This window comes from Melanerpes formicivorus, unplaced genomic scaffold (assembly GCF_026170545.1).
Source record: "Melanerpes formicivorus ecotype bairdi unplaced genomic scaffold, bMelFor1.0.p_v2 SCAF_19, whole genome shotgun sequence".
NCBI classification, from domain to species: Eukaryota; Metazoa; Chordata; class Aves; order Piciformes; family Picidae; genus Melanerpes; species Melanerpes formicivorus.
In genome coordinates this window covers 1,284,284-1,310,917 of record NW_027142371.1, presented here as the reverse complement: position 1 = coordinate 1,310,917, position 26,634 = coordinate 1,284,284, and the positions used below count along the sequence as shown (strand labels likewise).

The window sequence follows — 26,634 nt, the reverse complement described above, 5'->3', positions numbered from 1 at the left end:
GAAGGCTTCACTCTGACCTCTCTACCACTCTACACCTCCCACAGCCCTCCTCCATGTCCCTCTTGTCCCTCCCATTCCTTGATCTCATGGTTACTCTTCCACAGCACAGGCTCCTTTGGGGCTTCCCCTGGGCACCTCCTTGGTCCACCTTCATGTCATAGAATCACAGAATCAATAAGGTTGGAAAAGACCTCAGAGATCATCAAATCCAACCTATCCCCCAACACCTCCTGACAACTAAACCATGGCTCCAAGGGCAACATTCAATCCCCTCTTGAACACCTCCAGGCATGGGGACTCCACCACCTCCCTGGACAGCACATCCCTATGGCCAATTCCTCTTTCTGGGAAGAACTTTCTCCTCACCTCCAGCCTAAACCACCCCTGGCACAGCTTGAGACTGTGTCCTCTTGTTCTGGTATTGCTTGCCTGGGAGAAGAGACCAAGCCCCACCTGGCTACAGCCTCCCTTCAGGGAGTTGGAGAGAGCAAGAAGGTCTCCCCTGAGCCTCCTCTTCTCCAGGCTAAGCAACCCCAGCTCCCTCAGCCTCTCCTCACAGGGCTGTGCTCCAGACCCCTCCCCAGCCTCATTGCCCTTCTCTGGACACCTTCCAGCAGCTCAACCTCTTTCCTAACCTGAGGGGCCCAGAACTGGACACAGGACTCAAGGTGAGGCCTAAGCAGTGCTGAGCACAGGGCACAATGACCTCCCTGCTCCTGCTGGCCACACTCTTCCTGATGCAGGCCAGGATGCCCTTGGCCTTCTTGGCCACCTGGGCACACTGCTGGCTCATGTTCAGGTGGCTGTCAACCACTACCCCCAGGTCCCTCTCTGTTTGGCAGCTCTCAGCCACTCTGTACCCAGCCTGTAGCACTGCATGGGGTTGTTGTGGCCAAAGTGCAGCCCCTGGCACTTGGACTTGTTGAATGCCATCCTGTTGGACTCTGTCCTTCTGTCCAGCCTGACAAGGTCCCTCTGCAGAGCTCTCCAACCCTCTAACAGATCAATTCCTGCTCCCAACTTGGTGTCATCTGCAAATGTGCTGATGACTGACTCAATGCCCTCATCCAGATCATCAATAAAGATACTGAACAGGCTGGGGCCCAGCACTGATCCCTGGGGCACACCACTGGTGCCTGGCTGCCAGCTGGCTGTGGCACCATTCACCACCACTCTCTGGGCTCAGCCTCCAGCCAGTTCCTAACCCAGCTCAGAGAGCTGCTGTCCAAGCCAGGGACTGACTGCTTGGCCAGGAGCTTGCTGGGGGGGGATGGTATCAAAGGCCTTCCTGCCCTAAGTCCTTCCCACTTCTTGCCCTTTTGCCTTTGACAATCATTTTCCTCTTGCCCTTTTCTCCAGTATCTTTCCCTATGTGATTCCTGTCCCTCTTGTCCCCAGCACCCAGCATGTGCCCCACTCACTGGAGCTGGAGAGGATTGCTCCTCTTGCTACACCTCTTTCAAGAGGTCTCCTGTGGTTCAAGGAGGTTCTGCCCACCTTTCTCCAATGACCTCCAGGTCCAGTGGTGCTCAGAGGTTGGGCCATGCCCAGGCAGAATCCCTCACCAGCTAACCTCGGCTCTGCCCCTGCTGCCCCTCGTCGGCTCTCCTCCTGCAGCCTAGCACTGAGGGGCACAGCAAAGGGCAAGCAGCTCATGGGACAGGAAGATCTGAACATGCAGCAATGGGGTAGGGGCCAGGGAGGTCAGGGCAGCAGCCTGGGGGCTGGTTTGCAAAACGCCCCCTCAGCTGGAAGGCAAAGAGCAGCCTGGAGATCTCAGTGCAGACCTACCTGTACAAGGCGGAGGCTGCTCGCTTCAGCCCTTTGGGTCTGTTGGGTTTTGGTTCCCCAGCCATGTTGATATCTGCAAGGAAGGGACAGGCAGCTGTCACAGGGCACCTTCACACCCACCACCACCTGGCCAGGCAGCAAGGGAGGCTGTGCACAGCCCTGCCACCAGCAGAAGCAAACTCCTCCACACCTCCCAGCCCATTCCCAGCTGCTGTGGCTGTGCTTGGGGCCCTGCTGCACCTCCACGAAAGGGCAAACACATTCCTGCCCTTGGCAAGCCTCTTCCTTTTCCCTTAGAGAGCTGCTGACCACACTCTGCAGATCACAGGACCACAGGATCTTAGGGGTTGGAAGGGACCTCCAAAGATCATCAAGTCCACCCTCCCTGCCAGAGCAGGAGCATAGAATCCAGCACAGGTCACACAGAACACATCCAGACAGGGCTGGGAAGGCTCCAGAGAAGGAGACTCCACAACCTCTCTGGGCAGCCTGCTCCAGGGCTCTGTGAGCCTCACAGTGAAGAAGTTTCTCCTCATGTTGAAGTGGAATCTCCTGTGCTGGAGTTTATACCCACTGCCCCTTGTCCTATCCTAGGGTGCAACTGAGCAGAGGTTGTCCCTGCCCCTTAATTCCTGTCCCCCAGATATTAATTCCTGTCCCCTCAGGTATTGATGGACATTGCTCAGATCCCCTCTCAGGCTTCTCTTCTCCAGACTAAACAGCCCCAGGGCTCTCAGCCTCTCCTCACAGGGCACATGCTCCAGGGCCTTTTGTTGCCTTTCACATTCCAGTAACAGAGGAGAGAGGAGAGGTTCAGAGAGGAGAGGTTCGGAGAGGAGAGGAGAGGTTCGGAGAGGAGAGGTTTGGAGAGCAGAGGAGAAAAGAGGAGGGGAGGGGAGGGGAGGGGAGGGGAGGGGAGGGGAGGGAGGGGAGGGGAGGGGAGGGGGAGGGGAGGGGAGGGGGAGGGGAGGAGGAGAGGAGAGGAGAGAGGAGAGGAGAGGAGAGGAGAGGAGAGGAGAGGAGAGGAGAGGAGAGGAGAGGAGAGGAGAGGAGAGAGAGGAGAGGAGAGGAGAGGAGAGGAGAGGAGAGGAGAGGAGAGGAGAGGAGAGGAGAGGAGAGGAGAGGAGAGGAGAGGAGAGGAGAGGAGAGGAGAGGAGAGGAGAGGAGAGGAGAGGAGAGGAGAGGAGAGGAGAGGAGAGGAGAGGAGAGGAGAGGAGAGGAGAGGAGAGAGGAGAGGAGAGGAGAGGAGAGGAGAGGAGAGGAGAGGAGAGGAGAGGAGAGGAGAGGAGAGGAGAGGAGAGGAGAGGAGAGGAGAGGAGAGGAGAGGAGAGGAGAGGAGAGGAGAGGAGAGAGAGAGAGAAGAGAGAGAAGAGAAGAGAAGAGAAGAGAAGAGAAGAGAAGAGAAGAGAAGAGAAGAGAAGAGAAGAGAAGAGAAGAGAAGAGAAGAGAAGAGAAGAGAAGAGAAGAGAAGAGAAGAGAAGAGAATGGAATTAACCAGGTTGGAAGAGACCTTTGAGATCATCAAGTCCAACCTGTCACCCAGCACCATCTAATCAACTAAACCATGGCACCAAGTGCCTCAGCCAGGCTCTTCCTAACCACCTCACATCTTCAGCTTAAGGGGGATTCTAATTCTAGTTATTTTTCTCCTTCAGCCATGGAGTCCCATGAAATTCAGGGCTCACAATTAAGCTATGTCACACCATGCTGAATTCTTGGGCTCAATCCTCTCCCCTCCTAAGCTCCTGGTCTGAAGTTACATACTGTTAAGCCAGCATTATACCCACAGAATGCTTTAGGTTGGAAGGGACCTTAAAGATCATCTAGTTCCCACTGCCCCCTGCAATGGGTGGGGACACCTTCCACTAGACCAAGCTGCTCAAGGCCTCATCTACCCTGCCCTGCCCACACCAATGCAGGTCAAGCTTCTGAGGAAGACTCAGGGCAAGGACAACATCCAAACCGCTGCCCGCTGCCAACTGCCAGCAGCATCTCCCTCGCTCCTCCAGCACAGCAATGAGTCCCTGTGGCCTGGACTGTGAAAAGCTGCTCAGGGGGCAGGCAGATGCCTGCAGCCACCCCAGCTGACCTCAGAAGAGTATCTTCTGGGAGGAGAGGTGAGAATGAGCTCTTCCAATCCGCTGAGGAAGCTTCTCTCCTCGGCCCCGGTGCCGAACGTGCTCTGGAGGTGCGAATGAAGCTGTGCCCAGGGGGATGGAGGCTGCCAAAAGCCTGGCAACCTGACTCTGAGGGTGGCCCTAGGAGGGCAAGGAGGGAGCAGGAGGCCTCACCTCCTCTTCATTTCTGGACCCAGGCATGAGCTAACTCCCTGCTGGCTTCTCAGCCCGCAATGTTTTCTGTTCCTCAGGCTGTTTCTGCCTAAGCAGGTGCCAGCCCTCTGGGCATGGCAGAGCAGAGCCAAGCCAGGCAGGGTTTCCTTTCCTTACACACCCCAAAAGCACCATGTGCATGGGGCTGGAGCCCCACAGCAGTGGGGCAACTCCCCTGTGCCAAGCAGGTGGACACCAGCTACAGCCTCTGAGGTGCAGGTGAACTGGAAACCTTCCACCTGAGGCTCAGCTTGATGGATCTGTGACTGCATACTGAGGTACTGAGCTTCTCACCTCTTCAGGACTCAGCAGGTTTAGGTTTAACAGCTGTTGGGGGATTCACTGAGTGGCTGGAGAGCTCCTGTCCTTGCTCTCCATGTTCCTATGTGGCCAACATCTCTTTTTATAGGGGAGACTTTCTACTTTGCTTTAGAATTATAGAACTGTCAGGGTTGGAAGGGACCTCAAGGCTCAGCCAGTCCCAACCCCCCTGCCATGGCCAGGGACACCTCACACTGCAGCAGGTTGCTCACAGCCACATCCAGCCTGGCTGCAAACACCTCCAGGCAGGAGGCTTCCACCACCTCCCTGGGCAACCTGTGCCAGGCTCTCACCACCCTCATGGGCAACAACTTCTTAACATCCAATCTCAATCTCCCCATTTCTAGTTTGCTCCATCCCCCCCAGTCCTATCCCTCCCTGACCCCCTCAAAAGTCCCTCCCCAGCTTTCTGGGACCCCCTTTCAGATCCTGGAAGGCCACAATTAGGTCTCCTCAGAGCCTTCTCCACTCCACACTGCACAACCCCAACTCCCTCAGTCTGTCTCCAGAGCAGAGCAGCTCCAGCCCTCTGCTCCTCCTCGTGGCCCTTCTCTGGACTCCTTCCAGCACCTCCAGATCCTTCCTGGCACACAGGCTGCAGAACTGGCCCCAGAGCTCCAGCTGTGGTCTCAGCAGAGTGGAGCAGTCCTTTGTGCAAAGACATTTCCTAACCACACTGTTCAACTCTTGCTCTCTGCTGCAGGTTGCCTCTCCTGCAAGAGGACCATGTTTGTGTTTATGCTCACCCAACCCCAGCAAAGGAAAGGCAGCTGAGCTCCTGTGAGGTCAGACCGGCCTCTGAAGGGAAGGCAGAAGACAAGGAGCTGAATTTATATCTTGTCCTTGTCCTGCACCTTGAATTTACACCATGGTCATGGCTGTGTCACAGCCACACCTTTGTCTGGCCATGGAACTTTAGAATAGAATGGAATTAACCAGGTTGGAAAAGACCTCAGAGCTCATCCAGTCCAACCTGTCACCCAGCACCATCTGATCAACTAAACCATGGCACCAAGTGCCTCATCCAGGCTCTTCCTAAACACCTCCAGTGATGGTGACTCCACCACCTCCCTGGGCAGCACATCCCAAGGGCCAATCTCTCTTGCTGGGAAGAATTTCTTCCTCACCTCCAATCTAAAGCTCACCTGGCACAGCCTCAGACTGTGTCCTCTTGCTCTAGTGCTGCTTGCCTGGAAGAAGAGACCAACCCCCTCCTGGCTACAACCTCCCTTCAGGGAGTTGGAGAGAGCAAGAAGGTCTCCCCTGAGCCTCCTCTTCTGCAGGCTAAGCAACCCCAGCTCCCTCAGCCTCTCCTCCCAGGGCTGTGCTCCAGACCCCTCCCCAGCCTCATTGCCCTTCTCTGGACACCTTTCAGCATCTCAATGTCCTTCCTAACCTGAGGGGCCCAGAACTGGACACAGGACTCAAGGTGTGGCCTAAGCAGTGCTGAGCACAGGGCAGAATGACTTCCCTGCTCCTGCTGGCCACACTCTTCCTGATGCACGCCAGGATGCCCTTGGCCTTCTTGGCCCCCTGGGCACACTGCTGGCTCATGTTCAGCAGCTTTTAACCAGTACCCCCAGGACATGGCAGAGCTCTGGGACCAGCACTGAGAGCAGAGGAGGAGCTTCCTGGCATGGTAAACTTTTGACTTCTCATGAGCTGTGTGTGCAAATCTGCATCAGCTGCACCTCCTGTATCTGTCTGGAGCAGCCCAGTCAGCTCCTTTGCTGCCCAAGGCCCTCTCCATCATATCCCTGGACTCTGCAGGCATGGGCAGTGCCTGAGCTGGGGGCACTGCACTTCACCTTGGCCTGCCCTTCAGCTCTCTGCACCCAAGGAGGAGTGAGAAGAAGCTTCTTGTGTTTGAGTGAAGCACAGATGGAGGCAGCTCAGTGTCCTCAGCATCAGACCTAGCACACAGCTGCTTATTGCAGGCTGCTGTGCCGTAAGCAAGGTGGGAATGGGCTGCAAGTCACTTCCCTGGGTGCCCAACCACCACTGCCTGCAGCAGGCTTGGAAACAGCCAATTTCCTGTGGGTTTGTTTCTCTCTTTTCATTAACAACATTGTTTCCAGTTCCAATTCTCAGCTTAGAGCTGGTGCCGAGAGCTTCTCAGCATGTGACACTTCAGAGCAGTCTGCCAGGTAAGGATGCAGCTGGCAGCAGCCTTTGCTTGCTGCCTCTCACCACACAGGAGTGCTGAGGAGAGGCTTTCAGGTGCCTGAGGGGGAAGTCATCTCACCTAAGATCAGCTGCCTGAGGTCAGGCTGAGCCAGCCTGAGTTAGGCTCCCACCCCTCTTGAGAGGCAGAGCTTAAGGCCTGGTCCAGGAAGGCATCCAGATAATGTCTTGCCCCAGCCTTGCTCTCCCACAGCAGATCAGGGACAAGGAGACAGGAGGATTGAGAGCTGTGTTTGAGCAGCTGCAGGCACAGCCTGCAACCTCACTGAGCTTTAGGGCCACAGTGTCACAGCCCTGAGGGGGCTCAGGTGCATGAATGGCCATGTCCAGCCCCACTGCTGACCCCTGCCCACATGGGACCCAGGAGTCCCTACCTGAGCTGCACACAGCTCTTGATGGAGAGCTCTTTGCCAGGCTGACACTCTGGGGGCAAGCTGCTTGCTCTTGGGGACAGATCAAGATGGAAATAAAGTCAACATCTAAGCCCCAGCTTGAATGCAGTCAATGAAGGCTTCTGCCTCTGAGGCTGGACAGGGCTCTGGGCAACCTGATGCAGGTGAGGATGGCCATGCTGAGTGCAGAGAGGCCTGGGATGGGGACATTTAGAGGTCCCTTCCAACCCAAACCATTCTGTAACTCTCTCCATAGTTAACTGCAGTTCAAGGGAGAGCTCTTATGAAAGCAGCTGGAGTGCTGCTCTGCTGCTCTGCCACAGCCAGGCCTCTGCCTGCCCATGGACCTTGCTGCTCCTGCCCTAGGTGTGTGCCATGGACCTTGCTGCTGCTGCCCCCTGTGTGTGCCGTGGACCTTGCTGCTGCTGCCCCCTGTGTGTGCCATGGACCTTGCTGCTCCTGACACTGGGCTGTGCCATGGACCTTGCTGCTGCTGCCCCTGTGTGTGCCATGGATCTTGCTGCTCCTGCCCCCTGTGTGTGCCATGGACCTTGCTGCTCCTGACACTGGGCTGTGCCATGGACCTTGCTGCTGCTGCCCTAGGTGTGTGCCATGGACCTTGCTGCTGCTGTCCCTGTGTGTGCCATGGACCTTGCTGCTGCTGCCCCCTGTGTGTGCCATGGACCTTGCTGCTCCTGCCCCCTGTGTGTGCCATGGACCTTGCTGCTGCTGCCCCCTGTGTGTGCCATGGACCTTGCTGCTCCTGCCCCTGTGTGTGCCATGGACCTTGCTGCTCCTGCCCCCTGTGTGTGCCATGGACCTTGCTGCTGCTGCCCCTGTGTGTGCCATGGACCTTGCTGCTGCTGTCCCTGTGTGTGCCATGGACCTTGCTGCTGCTGCCCCCTGTGTGTGCCATGGACCTTGCTGCTCCTGCCCTAGGTGTGTGCCATGGACCTTGCTGCTGCTGCCCCCTGTGTGTGCCATGGACCTTGCTGCTCCTGCCCCTGTGTGTGCCATGGACCTTGCTGCTGCTGCCCCCTGTGTGTGCCATGGACCTTGCTGCTGCTGCCCCCTGGCTGTGCCATGGACCTTGCTGCTGCTGCCCCTGTGTGTGCCATGGACCTTGCTGCTCCTGCCCCCTGTGTGTGCCATGGACCTTGCTGCTCCTGCCCCCTGTGTGTGCCATGGACCTTGCTGCTCCTGCCCCCTGTGTGTGCCATGGACCTTGCTGCTCCTGCCCCCTGTGTGTGCCATGGACCTTGCTGCTGCTGCCCCCTGTGTGTGCCATGGACCTTGCTGCTCCTGACCCTGTGTGTGCCATGGACCTTGCTGCTGCTGCCCCTGTGTGTGCCATGGACCTTGCTGCTGCTGCCCCTGTGTGTGCCATGGACCTTGCTGCTCCTGCCCCCTGTGTGTGCCATGGACCTTGCTGCTGCTGCCCCTGTGTGTGCCATGGACCTTGCTGCTGCTGCCCCCTGGCTGTGCCATGGACCTTGCTGCTGCTGCCCCTGTGTGTGCCATGGACCTTGCTGCTGCTGCCCCCTGTGTGTGCCATGGACCTTGCTGCTGCTGCCCCCTGTGTGTGCCATGGACCTTGCTGCTGCTGCCCCCTGTGTGTGCCATGGACCTTGCTGCTGCTGCCCCTGTGTGTGCCATGGACCTTGCTGCTGCTGCCCCCTGTGTGTGCCATGGACCTTGCTGCTGCTGCCCCCTGTGTGTGCCATGGACCTTGCTGCTGCTGCCCCTGTGTGTGCCATGGACCTTGCTGCTGCTGCCCCTGTGTGTGCCATGGACCTTGCTGCTGCTGCCCCCTGGGTGTGCCATGGACCTTGCTGCTCCTGCCCCCTGGGTGTGCCATGGACCTTGCTGCTCCTGCCCCCTGGGTGTGCCATGGACCTTGCTGCTCCTGCCCCCTGTGTGTGCCATGGACCTTGCTGCTCCTGCCCCCTGGGTGTGCCATGGACCTTGCTGCTGCTGCCCCTGTGTGTGCCATGGACCTTGCTGCTGCTGCCCCTGTGTGTGCCATGGACCTTGCTGCTGCTGCCCCCTGTGTGTGCCATGGACCTTGCTACTCCTGCCCTAGGTGTGTGCCATGGACCTTGCTGCTGCTGCCCCCTGTGTGTGCCATGGACCTTGCTGCTGCTGCCCCCTGTGTGTGCCATGGACCTTGCTGCTCCTGCCCCCTGGGTGTGCCATGGACCTTGCTGCTGCTGCCCCCTGTGTGTGCCATGGACCTTGCTGCTCCTGCCCTAGGTGTGTGCCATGGACCTTGCTGCTGCTGCCCCTGTGTGTGCCATGGACCTTGCTGCTGCTGCCCCTGTGTGTGCCATGGACCTTGCTGCTCCTGCCCCCTGTGTGTGCCATGGACCTTGCTGCTGCTGCCCCTGTGTGTGCCATGGACCTTGCTGCTCCTGCCCCCTGTGTGTGCCATGGACCTTGCTGCTGCTGCCCCTGTGTGTGCCATGGACCTTGCTGCTGCTGCCCCCTGTGTGTGCCATGGACCTTGCTGCTCCTGCCCTATGTGTGTGCCATGGACCTTGCTGCTGCTGCCCCTGTGTGTGCCATGGACCTTGCTGCTGCTGCCCCCTGTGTGTGCCATGGACCTTGCTGCTGCTGCCCCCTGGCTGTGCCATGGACCTTGCTGCTGCTGCCCCCTGTGTGTGCCATGGACCTTGCTGCTGCTGCCCCCTGGCTGTGCCATGGACCTTGCTGCTGCTGCCCCTGTGTGTGCCATGGACCTTGCTGCTGCTGCCCCTGTGTGTGCCATGGACCTTGCTGCTGTTGCCCCCTGTGTGTGCCATGGACCTTGCTGCTGCTGCCCCCTGTGTGTGCCATGGACCTTGCTGCTGCTGCCCCCTGTGTGTGCCATGGACCTTGCTGCTGCTGCCCCCTGGCTGTGCCATGGACCTTGCTGCTGCTGCCCTTGGGCTGTGCCATGGACCTTGCTGCTGCTGCCCCCTGTGTGTGCCATGGACCTTGCTGCTGCTGCCCCCTGGCTGTGCCATGGACCTTGCTGCTGCTGCCCCTGTGTGTGCCATGGACCTTGCTGCTGCTGCCCCTGTGTGTGCCATGGACCTTGCTGCTGTTGCCCCCTGTGTGTGCCATGGACCTTGCTGCTGCTGCCCCCTGTGTGTGCCATGGACCTTGCTGCTGCTGCCCCCTGTGTGTGCCATGGACCTTGCTGCTGCTGCCCCCTGGCTGTGCCATGGACCTTGCTGCTGCTGCCCCTGTGTGTGCCATGGACCTTGCTGCTGCTGCCCCTGTGTGTGCCATGGACCTTGCTGCTGCTGCCCCTGTGTGTGCCATGGACCTTGCTGCTGCTGCCCCCTGTGTGTGCCATGGACCTTGCTGCTGCTGCCCCTTGTGTGTGCCATGGACCTTGCTGCTGCTGCCCCTGTGTGTGCCATGGACCTTGCTGCTGCTGCCCCCTGTGTGTGCCATGGACCTTGCTGCTCCTGCCCCTGTGTGTGCCATGGACCTTGCTGCTGCTGCCCCCTGTGTGTGCCATGGACCTTGCTGCTGCTGTCCCCTGGCTGTGCCATGGACCTTGCTGCTGCTGCCCCCTGTGTGTGCCATGGACCTTGCTGCTGCTGCCCCCTGGCTGTGCCATGGACCTTGCTGCTGCTGCCCCTGTGTGTGCCATGGACCTTGCTGCTCCTGCCCCTGTGTGTGCCATGGACCTTGCTGCTGCTGCCCCTGTGTGTGCCATGGACCTTGCTGCTCCTGCCCCTGTGTGTGCCATGGACCTTGCTGCTGCTGCCCCCTGTGTGTGCCATGGACCTTGCTGCTGCTGCCCCCTGGCTGTGCCATGGACCTTGCTGCTGCTGCCCCTGTGTGTGCCATGGACCTTGCTGCTGCTGCCCCCTGTGTGTGCCATGGACCTTGCTGCTGCTGCCCCTGTGTGTGCCATGGACCTTGCTGCTCCTGCCCCCTGTGTGTGCCATGGACCTTGCTGCTCCTGACACTGTGTGTGCCATGGACCTTGCTGCTCCTGCCCCCTGTGTGTGCCATGGACCTTGCTGCTGCTGCCCCCTGTGTGTGCCATGGACCTTGCTGCTCCTGCCCCTGTGTGTGCCATGGACCTTGCTGCTCCTGCCCCACTGCCTGTCTCCCCAGCCTGGCCTCAGCCCTGCTCCATCCCTGTGGCTTTGCTTGCTCACCGCCGGCTTGCGTCCGCCCTGGCTCCGAGCGATTGAGCTCCTACGGAGCTGAAGCTCAGGAGTGGCCCTGCCTTGGCCTTGCTGTGTGGGGCAGGGCAGCCCTGGTGCCCCTGGGGGGGGTGGTGGTGGTTGGGGGGGGCCTTACCCAGCGTCTGCCCGGCCAGCAGGCGTCCGTTCTCGCCCAGCACGGCGGCGCGCGCGTGGCGCTCGTTGGAGTACTGGACGAAGGCGTAGCCCTTGTGCACCGAGCAGCCCGCCACGCGCCCGTACTTGGAGAAGATGCTCTCCACATCTGACTTCTTCACCACTGCTGTGTTCAGGTTGCCGATGAAGACCCTGGAGTTGATGGACTTGGGGTCGTTCTTGTTGGTGATGTTGCTCGTCTGCACCTTCAGCGACATCTTGAGCGCCTGCGGGGACAGAGCGGGGAGGGGTCAGGAAGGGAGCTGCCAGGAAGGGAGCTGCCAGGAAGGGAGCTGCCAGGAAGGGAGCTGCCAGGGCCTGGCAAGCACAGGGAGGGAAAGCTCCCAGCAGGCTTGGAGGGCAGGGAATCATAGAATCACAGACTTGTTTGGGTTGGAAGGGACCTCAAGGATCGTCCATCTCTGCCCCCCCCCGCCATGGGCAGGGACACCTCACACTACAGCAGGAGCTAGAACCAGCTCCTCAGCTTCACCTGTGTCCAGTTCTGGGCCCCTCAGGTTAGGAAAGATGTTGAGCTGCTGGAAGGTGTCCAGAGAAGGGCAACAAAGCTGGGGAGGGGTCTGGAGCACAGCCCTGTGAGGAGAGGCTGAGGGAGCTGGGGTTGCTTAGCCTGGAGAAGAGGAGGCTCAGGGGAGACCTTCTTGCTCTCTCCAACTCCCTGAAGGGAGGTTGTAGCCAGGTGGGGGTTGGTCTCTTCTCCCAGGCACCAGAACAAGAGGACACAGTCTCAAGCTGTGCCAGGGGAGGTTTAGCCTGGAGGTGAGGAGAAAGTTCTTCCCAGCAAGAAAGATTGGCCCTTGGAATGTGCTGCCCAGGGAGGTGGTGGAGTCCCCATCCCTGGAGGTGTTTAGGCAGAGCCTGGATGAGACACTTGGAGCCATGGTTTAGTTGTCAGGAGGTGCTGGGTGACAGGTTGGACTTGGTGATCTCTGAGGTCTTTTCCAACCTGGTTCATTCTGTATTCTGTACTCAACCAGAGGCAGCTGGGGCAATCCTGTCTGAGAGGCCTGGGTTGGTTTAGTCTGGCAAAGGGGATCCTGAGGGGGATCTGATCAATGCTGATCAATGCTTCAAGGGTGGGTGTCAGGAGGATGGGGCCAGGCTTTGTTCAGTGGTGCCCAGTGACAGGCCAAGGAGTCATGGGCACACACTTGAATATCAGAATTTCCACCCAGACATGAGGAGGAGCTTCTTGACTTCAAGAGTAGAGGCCTGGAGCAGGCTGCCCAGAAAGGTGGTGGAGTCTCTGGAGGTATCCAGGAGCCACTCGGATGTGTTCCTCTGTGACCTCCTTTAGGTGAAGCTGCCTTGGCAGGGGGCTTGGACTGGATGACCTCCAGAGATCCTTTCCAACCCCTTCCACTCTGTGATTCTGTGATCTCTGGACAGCCTCTGTGAGCTGGGACAACCACAGCCAGCACCAAACTCTTGCTGGACACCTCTTTTGTCAAGCTAAGGCTTTGGGGGCAAGCCGATTGCTGCTGGGCACAAACCAAGACTGAAAGGAACTTAACATCTAAGTCAAGGCTTTGATTCTGTTGTGCAAAGGCTTCCACCTCCCCACACTTCATTGCTCTTCACAGGACAGTTTGCATTCAGCACCTTTCCTCATGCCCACCCTCCAGAGCACCTCCCAGCACATGGCACCTCTCACCAGGGACACTCTTGTCCCCAGGGGCCTGCACTTGCAGCTGGAAGAGGATTTGAGCTTTCTGAATGTGCATGGGGAGGGTAGGAAGGCTCTGCAAAGGGACCTGGCCAAGATGGATCCATGGGCTGAGGTCAGTGGTGGGAGGGTTAACAAAGCCAAGTGCTGAGTCCTGTCCTTGGGTCACAACAGCCCCAGGCAAAGCTCCACACCTGGGGCAGAGGGGCTGGAAAGTGCTCAGCTGGAAAGGACCTGGGGATGCTGGTTGGCAGCAGCTGAACAGGAGCCAGGGGGTACCCAGGTGGCCAAGAAGGTGACCAGCAGCAGCCTGGCCTGGATCAGCAGTGGTGTGGCCAGCAGGAATAGGAAAGGGATTGTGCACTGGTACTGGGCTCTGGTGAGGCCACAGCTTGAACCCACTTGGGGCCTTCACTGCAAAAAGGACATTGAGGAGCTGGAGAAGGTCCAAAGGAGGGCAACAAAGCTGGGGAAGGGTCTGGAGAACAGGGCTGGGGGTGTTCAGTCTGGAGAGGAGGAGGCTGAGGGGTGACCTGGATGCTCTCTGAAAAGAGGCTGCAGGGAGGTGGGAGTTGGGTTCTTCTCCCTAGGATCAGGTGATAGAAGGAGAGGGAATGGCTGAAACTGTGCCAGGGGAGGGTTAGGAGTGGTCAGGGATTGGCACAGGCTGCCCAGGGAGCTGGTGGAGTCCCCATCCCTGGAGGGGTTCCAGACAGCTGTGGCCATGGCACGTGGGGCCATGGTTTGCTGGCCATGGTGGGGTTGGGTTGCTGTTGGACTGGATGATCTCAGAGGACTTTTCCAACCCAGACGATTCTGTGCTTCCCTGGGGAGGGGAAGCAGCCCAGGTGCTCCTGGCGCCTGCACTCTGCTGCCTGCCTCGGGAGCTGCAGGCTGGGCTGGGAGCCGGCTTGCTGCCAACAGGAGGTGTCACTGCCAGCCTGCAAATCACCTACCCGGCAGCCAGACCGGCCGGGAGCTGCTCCAAGCTGCCCACAGCTCCAGGCCAAGGCCCTCCACGTTTCTGGCCTGGGGTATTTCCTGGGCAGCCCTTGAGAACAGGTGTCACCTCTGAGGCCCGAGGGTGCCAAGGGGCAGGGCTGGAAGTGGTGTGAAATGCCAGCTCCTCTGGCTGCCTGCCAGCCTGCCTGCTCACATTTCTGCAGCACAGACCACAGCTGTCCCAAGCCATCAGTGGCAATTTCATCTCCCAGACACAGGGGATGCTTTGGGATCATTACTGGTTGCTGCCCACATAGGCTATGGGTTCTACCTGGGAAATGTCAGCTCAGAGCTATGGAAGGTCTCTTATGATGCACACTGAATCATAGACTGATAGAATCATGAAGGTTGGAAAGGACCACAGAGGTCATCAAGTCCAACCTGTCACCCAGCACCTCCTGACAACTAAACCATGGCTCCAAGTGCCACATCCAATCCCCTCTTGAACACCTCCAGGGATGGGGACTCCACCACCTCCCTGGGCAGCACATCCCAATGGCCAATTCCTCTCTCTGGGAAGAACTTTCTCCTCACCTCCAGCCTAAACCTCCCCTGGCACAGCTTGAGACTGTGTCCTCTTGTTCTGGTGTTGCTTGCCTGGGAGAAGAGACCACTCCCCACCTGACTACAACCTCCCTTCAGGGAGTTGCAGAGAGCAAGAAGGTCTCCCCTGAGCCTCCTCTTCTCCAGGCTAAGCAACCCCAGCTCCCTCAGCCTCTCCTCACAGGGCTGTGCTCCAGACCCCTCCCCAGCTTTCTTGCCCTTCTCTGGACACCTTCCAGCAGCTCAACATCTTTCCTAACCTGAGGAGCCCAGAACTGGACACAGGACTCAAGGTGAGGCCTAAGCAGTGCTGAGCACAGGGCACAAGGACTTCCCTGCTCCTGCTGGCCACACTCTTCCTGATGCAGGCCAGGATGCCCTTGGCCTTCTTGGCCACCTGGGCACACTTCTGGCTCCTATTCAGCTGCTGTCAACCAGCACCCCCAGGTCCCTCTCTGCCTGGCAGCTCTCAGCCACTCTGACCCCAGCCTGTAGCTCTGCCTGGGGTTGCTGTGGCCAAAGTGCAGCCCCTGGCACTTGGACTTGTTGAATGCCATCCTGTTGGACTCTGCCCATCTGTCCAGCCTGGCAAGGTCCCTCTGCAGAGCCCTTCTGCTCTCTAACTGACCAACATCTGCTCCCAGCTTGGTGTCATCTGCAACTTTTGTATATATTCATTGCCTTCCTTTGCAGAATGTAGTTTTTGCTTGTACATACAGCTTCATTTGCTTCGAACTGAGTTGGTCTGGCAAGAGTTAATGCTGGGCAGGGGAAACTTCAACCCACCACACAGGGTCAGCAGGGCTGGAAACAGACACAGTTCCTGCTGCTGCTGCTGGTGGTCAGGAACACTTTACATAGAATCATAAGGGTGGAAAAGACCTCAGAGATCATCAAGTCCAACCTATCACCCAGCACCATCTGATCAACTAAACCTTGGCTCCCAGTGCCACATCCAAGCCCCTCTTGAACACCTCCAGGGATGGGGACTCCACCACCTCCCTGGGCAGCACATTCCAATGGCCAATCTCTCCTGCTGGGAAGAACTTCTTCCTAGCATCCAGCCTGAACCTCCCCTGGCACAGCTTGAGACTGTGTCCTCTTGTTCTGGTGCTGGGTGCCTGGGAGAAGAGACCAACCCCCACCTGGCTCCAACCTCCCTTCAGGGAGTTGGAGAGAGCAAGGAGGTCTCCCCTGAAATGTGGAGAGCCAGTCCTGTGCCAGCCCAAGGCCAGAGCTGCTTCCCTTGATAAGCTGTTTCCCCTCCCCTGCTCTGAGTGGCTTGCTCCACAGATTAGCTGTTTTAATTGAGAGCCAGGTGCCTGAAAACCCCAGGGGCCTCCAGCTTAGTGACAAACTGTCAAAGAAGGCAGCAGCAAAGAAAAACCCAGCCCAGCCCCACCAGTCCCTCCTGCAGAGATTTCAGCCTGCTGCCAGCACACAGCCAGCCTGCTCTTCTCTTACCACCCTTGCTCACAGAAGGGGAGATGTGGGCTTTCAGCCTCTCCTTCTCCCCAGCCAGCAACAAGCTTGCCCAGCTGATGACAAATGAAGATTCCTTGTGGGGACCTCCCCAGTTCAAGAGAGACAGAGATTTCCTGGGGAGGGTCCAGGGATGATTGGGGGACTTGAACATCTGGATCAGAGGGCTGGAGCAGCTCTCCTATGAGGACAGACTGAAGGAGTTGGGGCTGTCTGGAGAAGAGAAAGCTCCCAGGTGACCTCATTGTGGCCTTCCAGTATCTGAAGGGGGCTCCAGGAAGGCTGGGGAGGGACTGCTCAGGATCTCAGGGAGTGATAGGACTAGGGGGAATGGAATGAAGCTGGAGGTGGGGAGATTCAGGCTGGAGGTGAGGAGGAAGTTCTTCCCCATGAGAGTGGTGAAGCCCTGGAATGGGTTGTCCAGGGAGGTGGTTGGGGCCCTGTCCCTGGAGGTGTTTAAGCCCAGGCTGGATGAGGCTCTGGCCAGGCTGATGTAGTGTGGGGTGTCCCTGCCCATGGCAGGGGGGTTGGAACTAGATGATCCTTGTGGTCCCTTCCAACCCTGACTGATACTGTGATACTATGATACTATCTGCCCTGTGAAGAGAGACTGAGAGCCCTGGGGCTCTTTAGTCTGCACAAGAGAAGGCTGAGAGGGGATCTGATCAATGTCTATCAATAGCTGAGGGCTGGGGGTCAGGATGAAGGGGTCAGGCTCTGTTTGGTGCTGTACAGCAACAGGACAAGAAGCAATGGACATCACTAGAACAGAGGAAGTTCCACCTCAACATGAGGAGAAACTCCTTTGGTGTGAGGGTGCTGGAGCCCTGGAGCAGGCTGCCCACAGAGGTTGTGGAGTCTCCTCCTCTGGAGCCTTTCAAACCCTGCCTGGGTGTGTTGCTGTGTGACCTGCCCTGGGTGACCCTCCTCTGACAGGGGGTTGGACTGGATCTCAAAGGTGCTTCCAAACCCCAACCATTCTATGATTCACACACCAGAGGAAGCCTGAAGGATGCAGCTCAGGTCACATCCTTAACCATCTCTTGCATAGGACAAAACCTCAACCCTGCACCACCTCACTGCTTTTTGGAGGTCATCCCCCTGCTGTCATCCCATACCTCAGACACCTGTACAGCTTTCTTGCCACTTTCTTGCAAGAGAGATGACTTCTGCCAGGAAGATGACTTCTCAAAGGAAGGACCTGGAGGTACTGAAGCATGTCCAGAGAAGGGCCACGAGGAGGAGCAGAGGGCTGGAGCTGCTCTGCTGCGAGTTCAGACTGAGGGAGTTGGGGTTGTGCAGTCTGGAGAGGAGAAGGCTCTGAGGAGACCTAATTGTGGCCTTCCAGGATCTGCAGGGGGCTCCAAGAAAGCTGGGGAGGGACTTTTGAGGGTGTCAGGGAGCGATAGGACTGGGGGGGATGGAGCAAAACTAGAAATGGGGAGATTGAGATTGGATGTTAGGAAGAAGTTGTTGCCCAGGAGGGTGGTGAGAGCCTGGCACAGGTTGCCCAGGGAGGTGGTGGAAGCCTCCTGCCTGGAGGTGTTTGCAGCCAGGCAGGATGTGGCTGTGAGCAACCTGCTGTAGTGTGAGGTGTCCCTGGCCATGGCAGGGGGGTTGGGACTGGCTGAGCCTTGAGATCCCTTCCAGCCCTGACAATTCTGTGATTCTGGGGAAGAACAGGGCAGTTAACATGCCCTAGGACAAATAAATCGGCTGTCCCACCATGAGCATCTTGCTTAGGACAGTGCTCAGCCCAGAGTCCTGGCTCTGAGGCACTCCTGAGGGAAACAGTCAGAGCTTTTTTTAATCTGAAAAATAAAAGTAGTTTTCAAAGGAATCACAGCCAGCCACAAGACAGAGCTGTGATAGCAGGGTTGTGGTTAGCAGGTCAAGAGAGGTTCTCCTGTCCCTCTACCCTGCCCTGCTGAGGCCACATCTGGAATATTGTGTCCAGTTCTGGGCCCCTCAGTTCAGGAAGGACCTCAGGGAACTGCTGGAGAGAGTCCAGAACAGAGACACAAGGATGCTGCAGGCAGTGGAACATCTTCCTCATGAGGAGAGCCTGAGGGAGCTGAGGGCTCTGGAGCTTGGAGAGGAGGAGCCTGAGGGTGACCTCACTGCTGGGGATCAAGATGTGCAGGGTGAGTGCCCAGAGGCTGGAGCCAGGCTCTGCTGGGTGCTGCCCAATGCCAGCACAAGGGGCAGTGGTGGAAGCTGAGGCAGAGGAAGCTCCATGCAAACAGGGGGAAGAATTTTTTCCCTGTGAGGCTGACAGAGCCCTGGAGCAGGCTGCCCAGGGGGGTTGTGGAGTCTCCCTCTCTGGAGAGAATCAAGACCTTCTTGGATGTGTTCCTGTGTGATCTGCTCTGGGTGACCTGCTTTGGCAGGGGGTTGGACTGGCTGAGCTTTGGAGGTCCCTTCCAGCCCCTCACACTCTGTGACTGTGACTCCCCTGTCTGCAGTGCTGCAGCACCACCCACAGTGCAGAAATGCCACATGCATTCCAAAGCACAGTCCCTGGTGCCCCTGGTGCCAATCATTCCTCCCCTGAGAGCTGCCAGTAATTTGCTACTGAGTCCCCAACCTCCCCAGCCAGGCTCTGAAGCATTAATTTAATAACCAGCACAAACCTTGCCAGTTTTTAATAACTTCTGTGTCCCCAACCAGCCCTGCACAGAAGCCCAGGGGGGGCTCAGCCCTCCTCCTGGAGAGCAGAAAGCTCCTGCTCACTGCTGTGTGGTTCAATAAACAGAATCAACTGGAAGGAAACCAGGGGGAAACAGCTTTGATTCCTCCAAAAGTGATTGCTAAGGGAGCTGGAAGTTATTAAAAACAAAGGAGAGACAAAGATGTCACAACTGCCAGAGCAGTTCTGCAGGGCCAGGGCTGTCTTCTGCTCTGAGAGAGCTGGAAGGGCCTGAAAGTTGGAGCTCAGCCCAGCAGGAGCCAGGGGAGCTTGCTGTGAGGCTGTGGGTTCCCTTTGCAAGGGTTTTGCCCAGGAACAGCCCAGGAACAGCCCAGCGAAGAAGGATGCTTCTGCTGCAGGCAGAGGGGGTCCTTGGGTCTCTCAAGTGAATATGGAACTGTTGAGGCTGGAAGAGACCTTTGAGCTCCCCAAGTCCAAGCACTCACCCAGAGCTCGCAATGCCACCTCTGCTGCTAAGCCACTGCCACTGAACCACAGCCCTCAGCACCACATCCATGCAGCTCCAGGGATGGGACACACCTTCAGTCCTGCGTCCAGTTCTAGGCCCCTCAGTTTAAGAAGGATATTGAGAGACTTGAAGGTGTCCAGAGAAGGGCAATGAGGCTGGGGAGGGGTCTGGAGCACAGCCCTGTGAGGAGAGGCTGAGGGAGCTGGGGTTGCTTAGCCTGGAGAAGAGGAGGCTCAGGGGAGACCTTCTTGCTCTCTCCAACTCCCTGAAGGGAGGTTGGAGCCAGGTGGGGGTTGGTCTCTTCTCTTGTTCTCTGGTGCATCCAGCACCAGAACAAGAGGACACAGTCTCAAGCTATGCCAGGGGAGGTTTAAGCTGGAGGTGAGGAAAATGCTCCTCCCAGCAAGAGAGATTGGCCATTGGGATGTGCTGCCCAGGGAGGTGGTGGAGTCCCCATCCCTGGAGGTGTTTAGGAAGAGCCTGGATGTGGCACTTGGTGCCATGGTTTAGTTGATCAGATGGTGTTGGGTGATAGGTTGGACTGGATGATCTCTGAGGTCTTTTCCAGCTTGGTTGATGCTGTGATTCTGTCATCCTTAAGGTCCTTTCCAACCCAAACCATTCTGTGACCTCCACACTGGCAGGTGCTGGTGCTTCAGCCATGGGTGAGCCCAGGCCATGTGCAGTGGGGAGGGTGAGCTGCAGCTGAGCCCAGAGCAGCTCTGGGAGAGGTGGTGCTGATGGAAAAATTCACAGTGTGTCAGGGCTGTGCAGGGAGTGAAATGAATGCAGGGGGCAGAGGCAGCTCCTCCTGCCAGAGCCCTGCAAAAGCCAGCCTCTGCCACAAGCTCCTGGAGTCAGCCTGCAGTGTTTGCTGACGTCCTGCACCAAATGTGCTGTCAGGAGCCAGCCCTGCCTCATGCTTTCTCTGCCTCCCACTCAGCAGCTTTGGTTTTATTTCCCCTCTCTACATTCCAGCTATGCAGGATGGGTGCAGCTTCCATCCCAGCAGGGGGGAAGGAGCCCAGGGGTGGGCAGCAGCTATGCTTCCCCTTCCCTCACGCCACGGAGCAGAGTGTCACACAGAATCAACCAGGTTGGAAAAGACCTCAGAGATCATCAAGGCCAACCTATGACCTGCTACCTAACCCCTCCTGACAACTAAACCATGGCTCCAAGTGCCACATCCAAGCCTTTTTTGAACACCTCCAGCCTCATTGCCCTTCTCTGGACACTATCCAGCATCTCCACATCTGTCTTGAACTGAGGGCCCCAGAACTGGACACAGTACTGAAGATCATCTGGTTCCACGCCCCCTGCCCTGGCCAAGCATGGGGGATGCTAGATGAAAGTGGATTTATTTCAGCAGCAAGCTGTCTGTGCTGATGCTGCTCATCCTGCTCTGCTCACTGACATGGAGCTCACCTGAGTCAGAGCAGAGCCCTGCAGCAGGCTGCCCAGAGAGGTGGTGGAGTCTCCTTCTCTGGAGACCTTCAGGGCTACCTGGATGTGTTCCTGTGTGACCTGCTTTAGATAATCCTGCTCTGGCACAACTTGATGATCTTCAGAGGTGCCTTCCAAAGCTTCCTGGCAGAAAGGGACCTGGGGGTGCTGATGGACAAGCAGCTGAAGAGGAGCCAGCAGTGCCCAGGTGGCCAAGAAAGCCAAAGGCCTCCTGGCTGGGATCAGCAATGCTGTGCCCAGCAGGAGCAGGGAGGGGATTGTCCCCTGGCACTCAGCTCTGGGGAGGCCACACCTGGAGTGTTGTGTCCAGTTTTGGGCACCTCAGGCCAAGAGAGATGTGGAGGTGCTGGAGCCAGGGCAGAGGAGGGCAAGGAAGCTGGGAAGGGCCTGGAGAAGCAATCTGGTGAAGAGCAACTGAAGGAGCTGGGGATGGTTAGTGTGAAACAGAGGAGGCTGAGGGGAGACCTCATTGCTGTCTGCAGCTGCCTGAAAGGAGGTTGTGGAGAGGCTGCTGCTGGTCTCTTCTCACAGGTAATTAGTGATGGAACAAGAGGGAATGGCCTCAAGCTGTGACTGGGGAGGTTTAGACTGGGCAGCAGGAAGACTTTTTCCACAGCAAGAGTGGTCAGGGACTGGAATGTGCTGCCCAGGGAGGTGGTGGAGTGCCCAAGCCTGGCTGTGTTCCAGGGTGGTTTGGCTGTGGTGCTTGGGGCTTAGTTGTCAGGAGGTGTTGGGTTGCAGAGTAGGGCTCTGGGTTGGACTTGGTGCTCCTGAGGCTCTTTTCCAACCTGAATGTTTCTGGGATTCTGTGGTTCCAACCCAAACCACCCTGTGATTCTGTGCAGCATGTGGGGGGGAGACAGGCAGGGGGAGAGCAGTGCTGCTGCTGGGGCTGCCTGGGTGGATCTCAGCTGGCAGCCCTGGGTCATCAGACTTGTAAGGAAGGATTTAAGGCTCTCCTGAACAGATTTCTAAGCTTTCTAGGGGCCTGAGCAACGTGCAGGACAGCAGGGAATGAGCCCCAGCTCTAAGGTATGTGCTGACCTGAGAGGCTTTGGAACCACTGTGCCTTTACCAACTGATGAAATCCTCATTAGAACAGCCTATTGATCATGTAGTGCTCCTTGCTGAAGGCTTCAGCACTTGCACAGAAGCTGAAGTCAGAGCCAAGTCTGCAGAGGACTGGCAGGCTGCTGCTCTTCAGGATGACTGGTTGGTTTAATTAAAGACAAAACAAGAAGGAAGGCTGTTTGCACAGCAAGGCAGAGAGTTACAGGAAGAGGATGAGGGAGCTGATGCTGTTCAGCACCCACTTGGCTGAGCAGCAGCAGCACCCTGCAGCAACCAGGAGGGAACCCCAGGTGTCTGGAGGTTTCACACAAAACCAGTGGGGTTAAGGAAGCTAATTCTGCCTCACACCTTGGTGCCTGAGGGAGGTGCAGACTCTCCTGCTCTGCTCAGCTCTGCTCTGCTCTCATGAGATTCCACCTGCAGCACTGCATCCAGGACTGGAGCCCCCAGCACAGGAAGTAGAGAAGTTCCTCCTGATGTTTAGACAGAACCTCCTGCATTCAGGTTCAGAGTATCACAGAATGACCAAGGTTGGAAGAGACCTCAAAGATCATGGAGTCCACCCTGTCACCACAGAGCTCAGGACTGAAGCATGGCTCCAAGTGTCACATTCAATCCCCTCTTGAACACCTCCAGGGATGGGGACTCCACCACCTCCCTGGGCAGCACATCCCAAAGGCCAATCTCTCTTGTTGGGAAGAACTTTCTCCTCACCTCCAGCCTAAACCTCCCCTGGCACAGCTTGAGACTGTGTCCTCTTGTTCTGGTGCTGGCTGCCTGGGAGAAGAGACCAACCCCCACCTGGCTACAACCTCCCTTCAGGTAGCTGTAGAGAGCAAGAAGGTCTCCCCTGAGCCTCCTCTTCTCCAGGCTAAGCAACCCCAGCTCCCTCAGCCTCTCCTCACAGGGCTGTGCTCCAGACCCCTCCCCAGCTTTCTTGCCCTTCTCTGGACACCTTCAAGTCTCTCAATGTCCTTCTTAAACTGAGGAGCCCAGAACTGGACACAGGACTCAAGGTGTGGCCTAACCAGTGCTGAGCACAGGGCACAAGGACTTCCCTGCTCCTGCTGGCCACACTGTTCCTGCTGCAGGCCAGGATGCCCTTGGCCTTCTTGGCCACCTGGGCACACTGCTGGCTCCTGTTCAGCTGCTGTTAACCACTACCCCCAGGTCCCTCTCTGCCTGGCTGCTCTCAGCCACTCTGACCCCAGCCTGTAGCTCTGCCTGGGGTTGTTGTGGCCAAAGTGCAGCCCCTGGCACTTGGACTTGTTGAATGCCATCCTGTTGGACTCTGCCCATCTGTCCAGCCTGGCAAGGTCCCTCTGCAGAGCCCTTCTGCTCTCTAACTGACCAACATCTGCTCCCAACTTGGTGTCATCTGCAAATGTGCTGATGTCTGACTCAATCCCCTCATCCAGATCATCAATGTAGATATGAAGATATTAAAGATATCATCCAGCACTATCTAACCAACTAAACTCCTCTTAATGTAGCCCAGGCTGCCCTTGGCCTTCTTGGCTGGCTCATGGTCATCCCCTTGTCCAGCAAGACTCCCAGGTCCTTGTGCTCAGGGCTGCTCTCCAACAGCCTATTGCTTACCTGTGTGAGGCCATGCTGGAGCTCCCAGGGCTCCCATTGGGGAAGGACTGGGCTTCCAGCAGGACATGGAGGTGTTTCCTCCCACATGCTTGATAAAGCCAAGTGTCTCCATGGGCTGAGGTAAACAAAGGCTGTCCCACCAGCAGTGCCATTTGTCAGTGCCCTGGTTTCAGATGGAAGGTGAGGAGAAAGTTCTTCACTGAGACAGTTGTTAGCCATTGGGATGTGCTGCCCAGGGAGGTGGTGGAGTCCCCATCCCTGGAGGTATTCAAGAGGGGATTGGATGTGGCACTTGCAGCCATGGTTTAGTTGCCAGGAGGTGCTGGGTGACAGCTTGGACTTTCTGATCTCTGAGGTCTTTTCCAGCCTGGTTGATTCTATCATTCTAGGTAAACTTCCCTGCCTCTGCTCCCCTTGGCAGTCTCTGCTGAGCAGCTCCTAACATTTCTCTCTCTTTTTTGTTTTTGACAGCAGCAAAACCAAGCTGTAAAGGTCAACTGCATCAGCTACAGCCCAGCCTGGCAGCACTTTCAGCTGCAGAAGTCCACGGGTAACCTTAAGGTTGTATTTGTGATGAGAAATAAAATGCTTGGGAGGAAAAAGAGAGGGCAAAATAAAGAGCATGAAGGGGGGGGAAATGGAAAGGAAATGCAATGGAAACAGCAATTAAGGAGAATGTCAGCACTGATCCCACTGCTGCCAAACCTGGTGATTGCCCACTGGGCCATGGACAATGCTACAGCTATTAATCTAATTAAAGTCCTTTCTTTCCAGGCATCTGAAGCCAGCTCATTAGTGTGGTACTGAGATGCTCATTAATGGCTGGGCCAGGACTAATTTCTTGAGGAAGGATCCTTCTGTAAACTCTTCATCCTTCCCAGCCTGAGAGGAAAACCACAAAGGCTGCCATCCCCCCCAGCTCTGCCACTCCTAGGCAGGGCAGACAGGCTCTCATCAGCTGTCTGATGGTCCTTCAGGAACAAGCCTCCTCCTCCCCTGCCCCCCAGCAGGAACAGCTAATGATGTATGTGTGAGGAACAGCAAAGGGAACCTGCTGGGAGGTGGTGGAGTCCCCATCCATGGAGGTGTTCAAGAGGGGATTGGATGTGGCACTTGGAGCCATGGCTTAGCTGTCAGGAGGTGTTGGGTGACAGGTTGGACTTGGTGATCTCTGAGGTCTTTCCCAACCTTATTGATTCTGTGGTTCTTAGGTGTTCCTGAGCTGGCTCCTTTGCTGCTGCTTTCTGCACCTCCTGTGTGCAGCAGACAGGGAGCAGAGTGCTGGAACAAGGCAGAGCTGCAGTTCAGTATCTGGAGGGGACCTACAGGAAGGCTGAGGAGGGACTGTTCAGAAGGGCTTGGGGTGATAGAACAAGGGGCAGTGGTTTGGAACTGGAGCAGGGGAGATTTAGGTTGGACATCAGGAGGAAGTTCTGCACAATGAGGCTGGTGAAACACTGGAACAGGCTGCCTGGGGATGTGGTTGAGGTCCTATTCCCCTTCTACTGGGCTCCCCCCTGCAGTTCTACCTGGATGCAGATTAGAAGCAAGCCTGGTTTGGGGGAGGGAGCATCCACTGCCTTGTGCAGGCTGAAAGCAAACCTGGGTGTGGGGAAGGTTCATCCACTAGAAATGGGGAGATACAGATTGGATGTGAGGAAGAAGTTGTTGCCCATGAGGGTGGTGAGAGCCTGGCACAGGTTGCCCAGGGAGGTGGTGGAAGCCTCCTGCCTGGAGGTGTTTGCAGCCAGGCTGAATGTGGCTGTGAGCAACCTGCTGCAGTGTGAGGTGTCCCTGGCCATGGCAGGGGGGTTGGGACTGGCTGAGCCTTGAGGTCCCTTCCAGCCCTGACAGCTCTGTGATTCTCTGCCCTGTACAGACTAGAAGCAAGCCTGGGTTTGGGGAGGGTGCATCCAGTGCCCTGTGCTGTGCTACCCTTGGCAGCACTTCACCTGCAGTGACTGAGTCTGGTGCCTCCCCCACCACTGTCAGCAGCTTTGGGTCAAAGCCAGAGGCAAAAGTGCATCACCCACTGCTGTCAGTGCCCATCAGTGAGGCCATGGCAGCCCTGCTTGCTGTGGCTGCACATGATGGGGAGGAGGGGGCAGTCTCTTCTCCTTGGTGGCAAGAGTCAGGAGCAGAGGAAATGGCTCCTTGCTGCCCCAGGGGAGGTTCAGGTTGGATCTCTGGAATCTTCTCTGGTGTTCAGAGAAGGGCAACGAGGCTGGGGAGGGGTCTGGAGCACAGCCCTGTGAGGAGAGGCTGAGGGAGCTGGGGTTGCTTAGCCTGGAGAAGAGGAGGCTCAGGGGAGACCTTCTTGCTCTCTACAGCTACCTCAGGGAGGTTGTAGCCAGGTGGGGGTTGGTCTCTTCTCCCAGGCAAGCAACACCAGAACAAGAGGACACAGTCTGAAGCTGTGTCAGGGGAGGTTCAGGCTGGAGGTGAGGAGAAAGTTCTTCCCAGCAAGAGAGATTGGCCCTGGGGATGTGCTGCCCAGGGAGGTGGTGGAGTCCCCTGGAGGTGTTAAGGAAGAGCCTGGATGAGGCCCTTGGAGCCATGGTTTAGCTGATCAGATGGTGCTGGGTGCTGAGGTCTTTTCCAACCTGGTTCATTCTGTGTTCTGTATTCTGGAGGTGTTCAAGCACTGTGGGGACCAGGTGCTTAGGGACATGGTTTGGGGTTGAGTCTTCAGGGCTGGGTCAAGGCTTGGGCTGGGTGGGCTTGGACGTCTCCTGCAGCTGGATGGTTTCTGTGGTTCTGGGACTGCAGGGGCTCCTGGCTGCCCTTTGCAGCCCTTCCCCCTCTGCTGGGGCAGCATCCCCCTGCCCCTTGCAGCCCTTCCCCCTCTGCTGGGGCAGCATCCCCCTGCCCTTTGCAGCCCTTCCCCCTCTGCTGGGGCAGCATCCCCCTGCCCTTTGCAGCCCTCAGCTCCCATGGAGAGGGCTGAAGACACAGAGCCCTGTGTGCAGAGCAGAGCAGAGAAGGAGCAGCCCCCCAGCTCTGCTGCTTGGTTGGGGCCATTCTGTTCTGCAAATGAAGTTCCTGGGTCGTTACAGGTTTGTCAGCTGTGACTGATGAGCCCTGCTGGCTGCAGGGGAGTGAAGGGATGACAAATGCCCTCCACCACCCAATCATCTGTTACAGGCTGGGGGTTGCCACCTCCCAGTCACCAGATCCCACACCCAGCTCCTGGGAACATAGCTCAGAGCTGGTGTGAGCCACTGCCACAGCACGGGGCTGGGGGGGCTCAGGGACAAACACCACCCT

General features: G+C 57.3%; 1 protein-coding gene across 1 annotated transcript in view; it reads right to left on the bottom strand.

Moving 5' to 3' along the window:
- Positions 1 to 1,787: 1,787 nt before the first annotated feature.
- Positions 1,788 to 26,634, bottom strand: part of RALY (RALY heterogeneous nuclear ribonucleoprotein) — a 123,216-nt gene continuing 98,369 nt past the window's right edge. Inside the window, exons 3-4 of the mRNA XM_068149762.1 lie at positions 11,324 to 11,588; positions 1,788 to 1,864 (exon numbers count right to left, since the gene is read on the bottom strand). Of these exons, the coding sequence (XP_068005863.1) occupies positions 1,788 to 1,864; positions 11,324 to 11,579 (333 nt within the window). The 5' untranslated portion in view covers positions 11,580 to 11,588. The remainder of the gene's footprint in view (positions 1,865 to 11,323; positions 11,589 to 26,634) is intronic.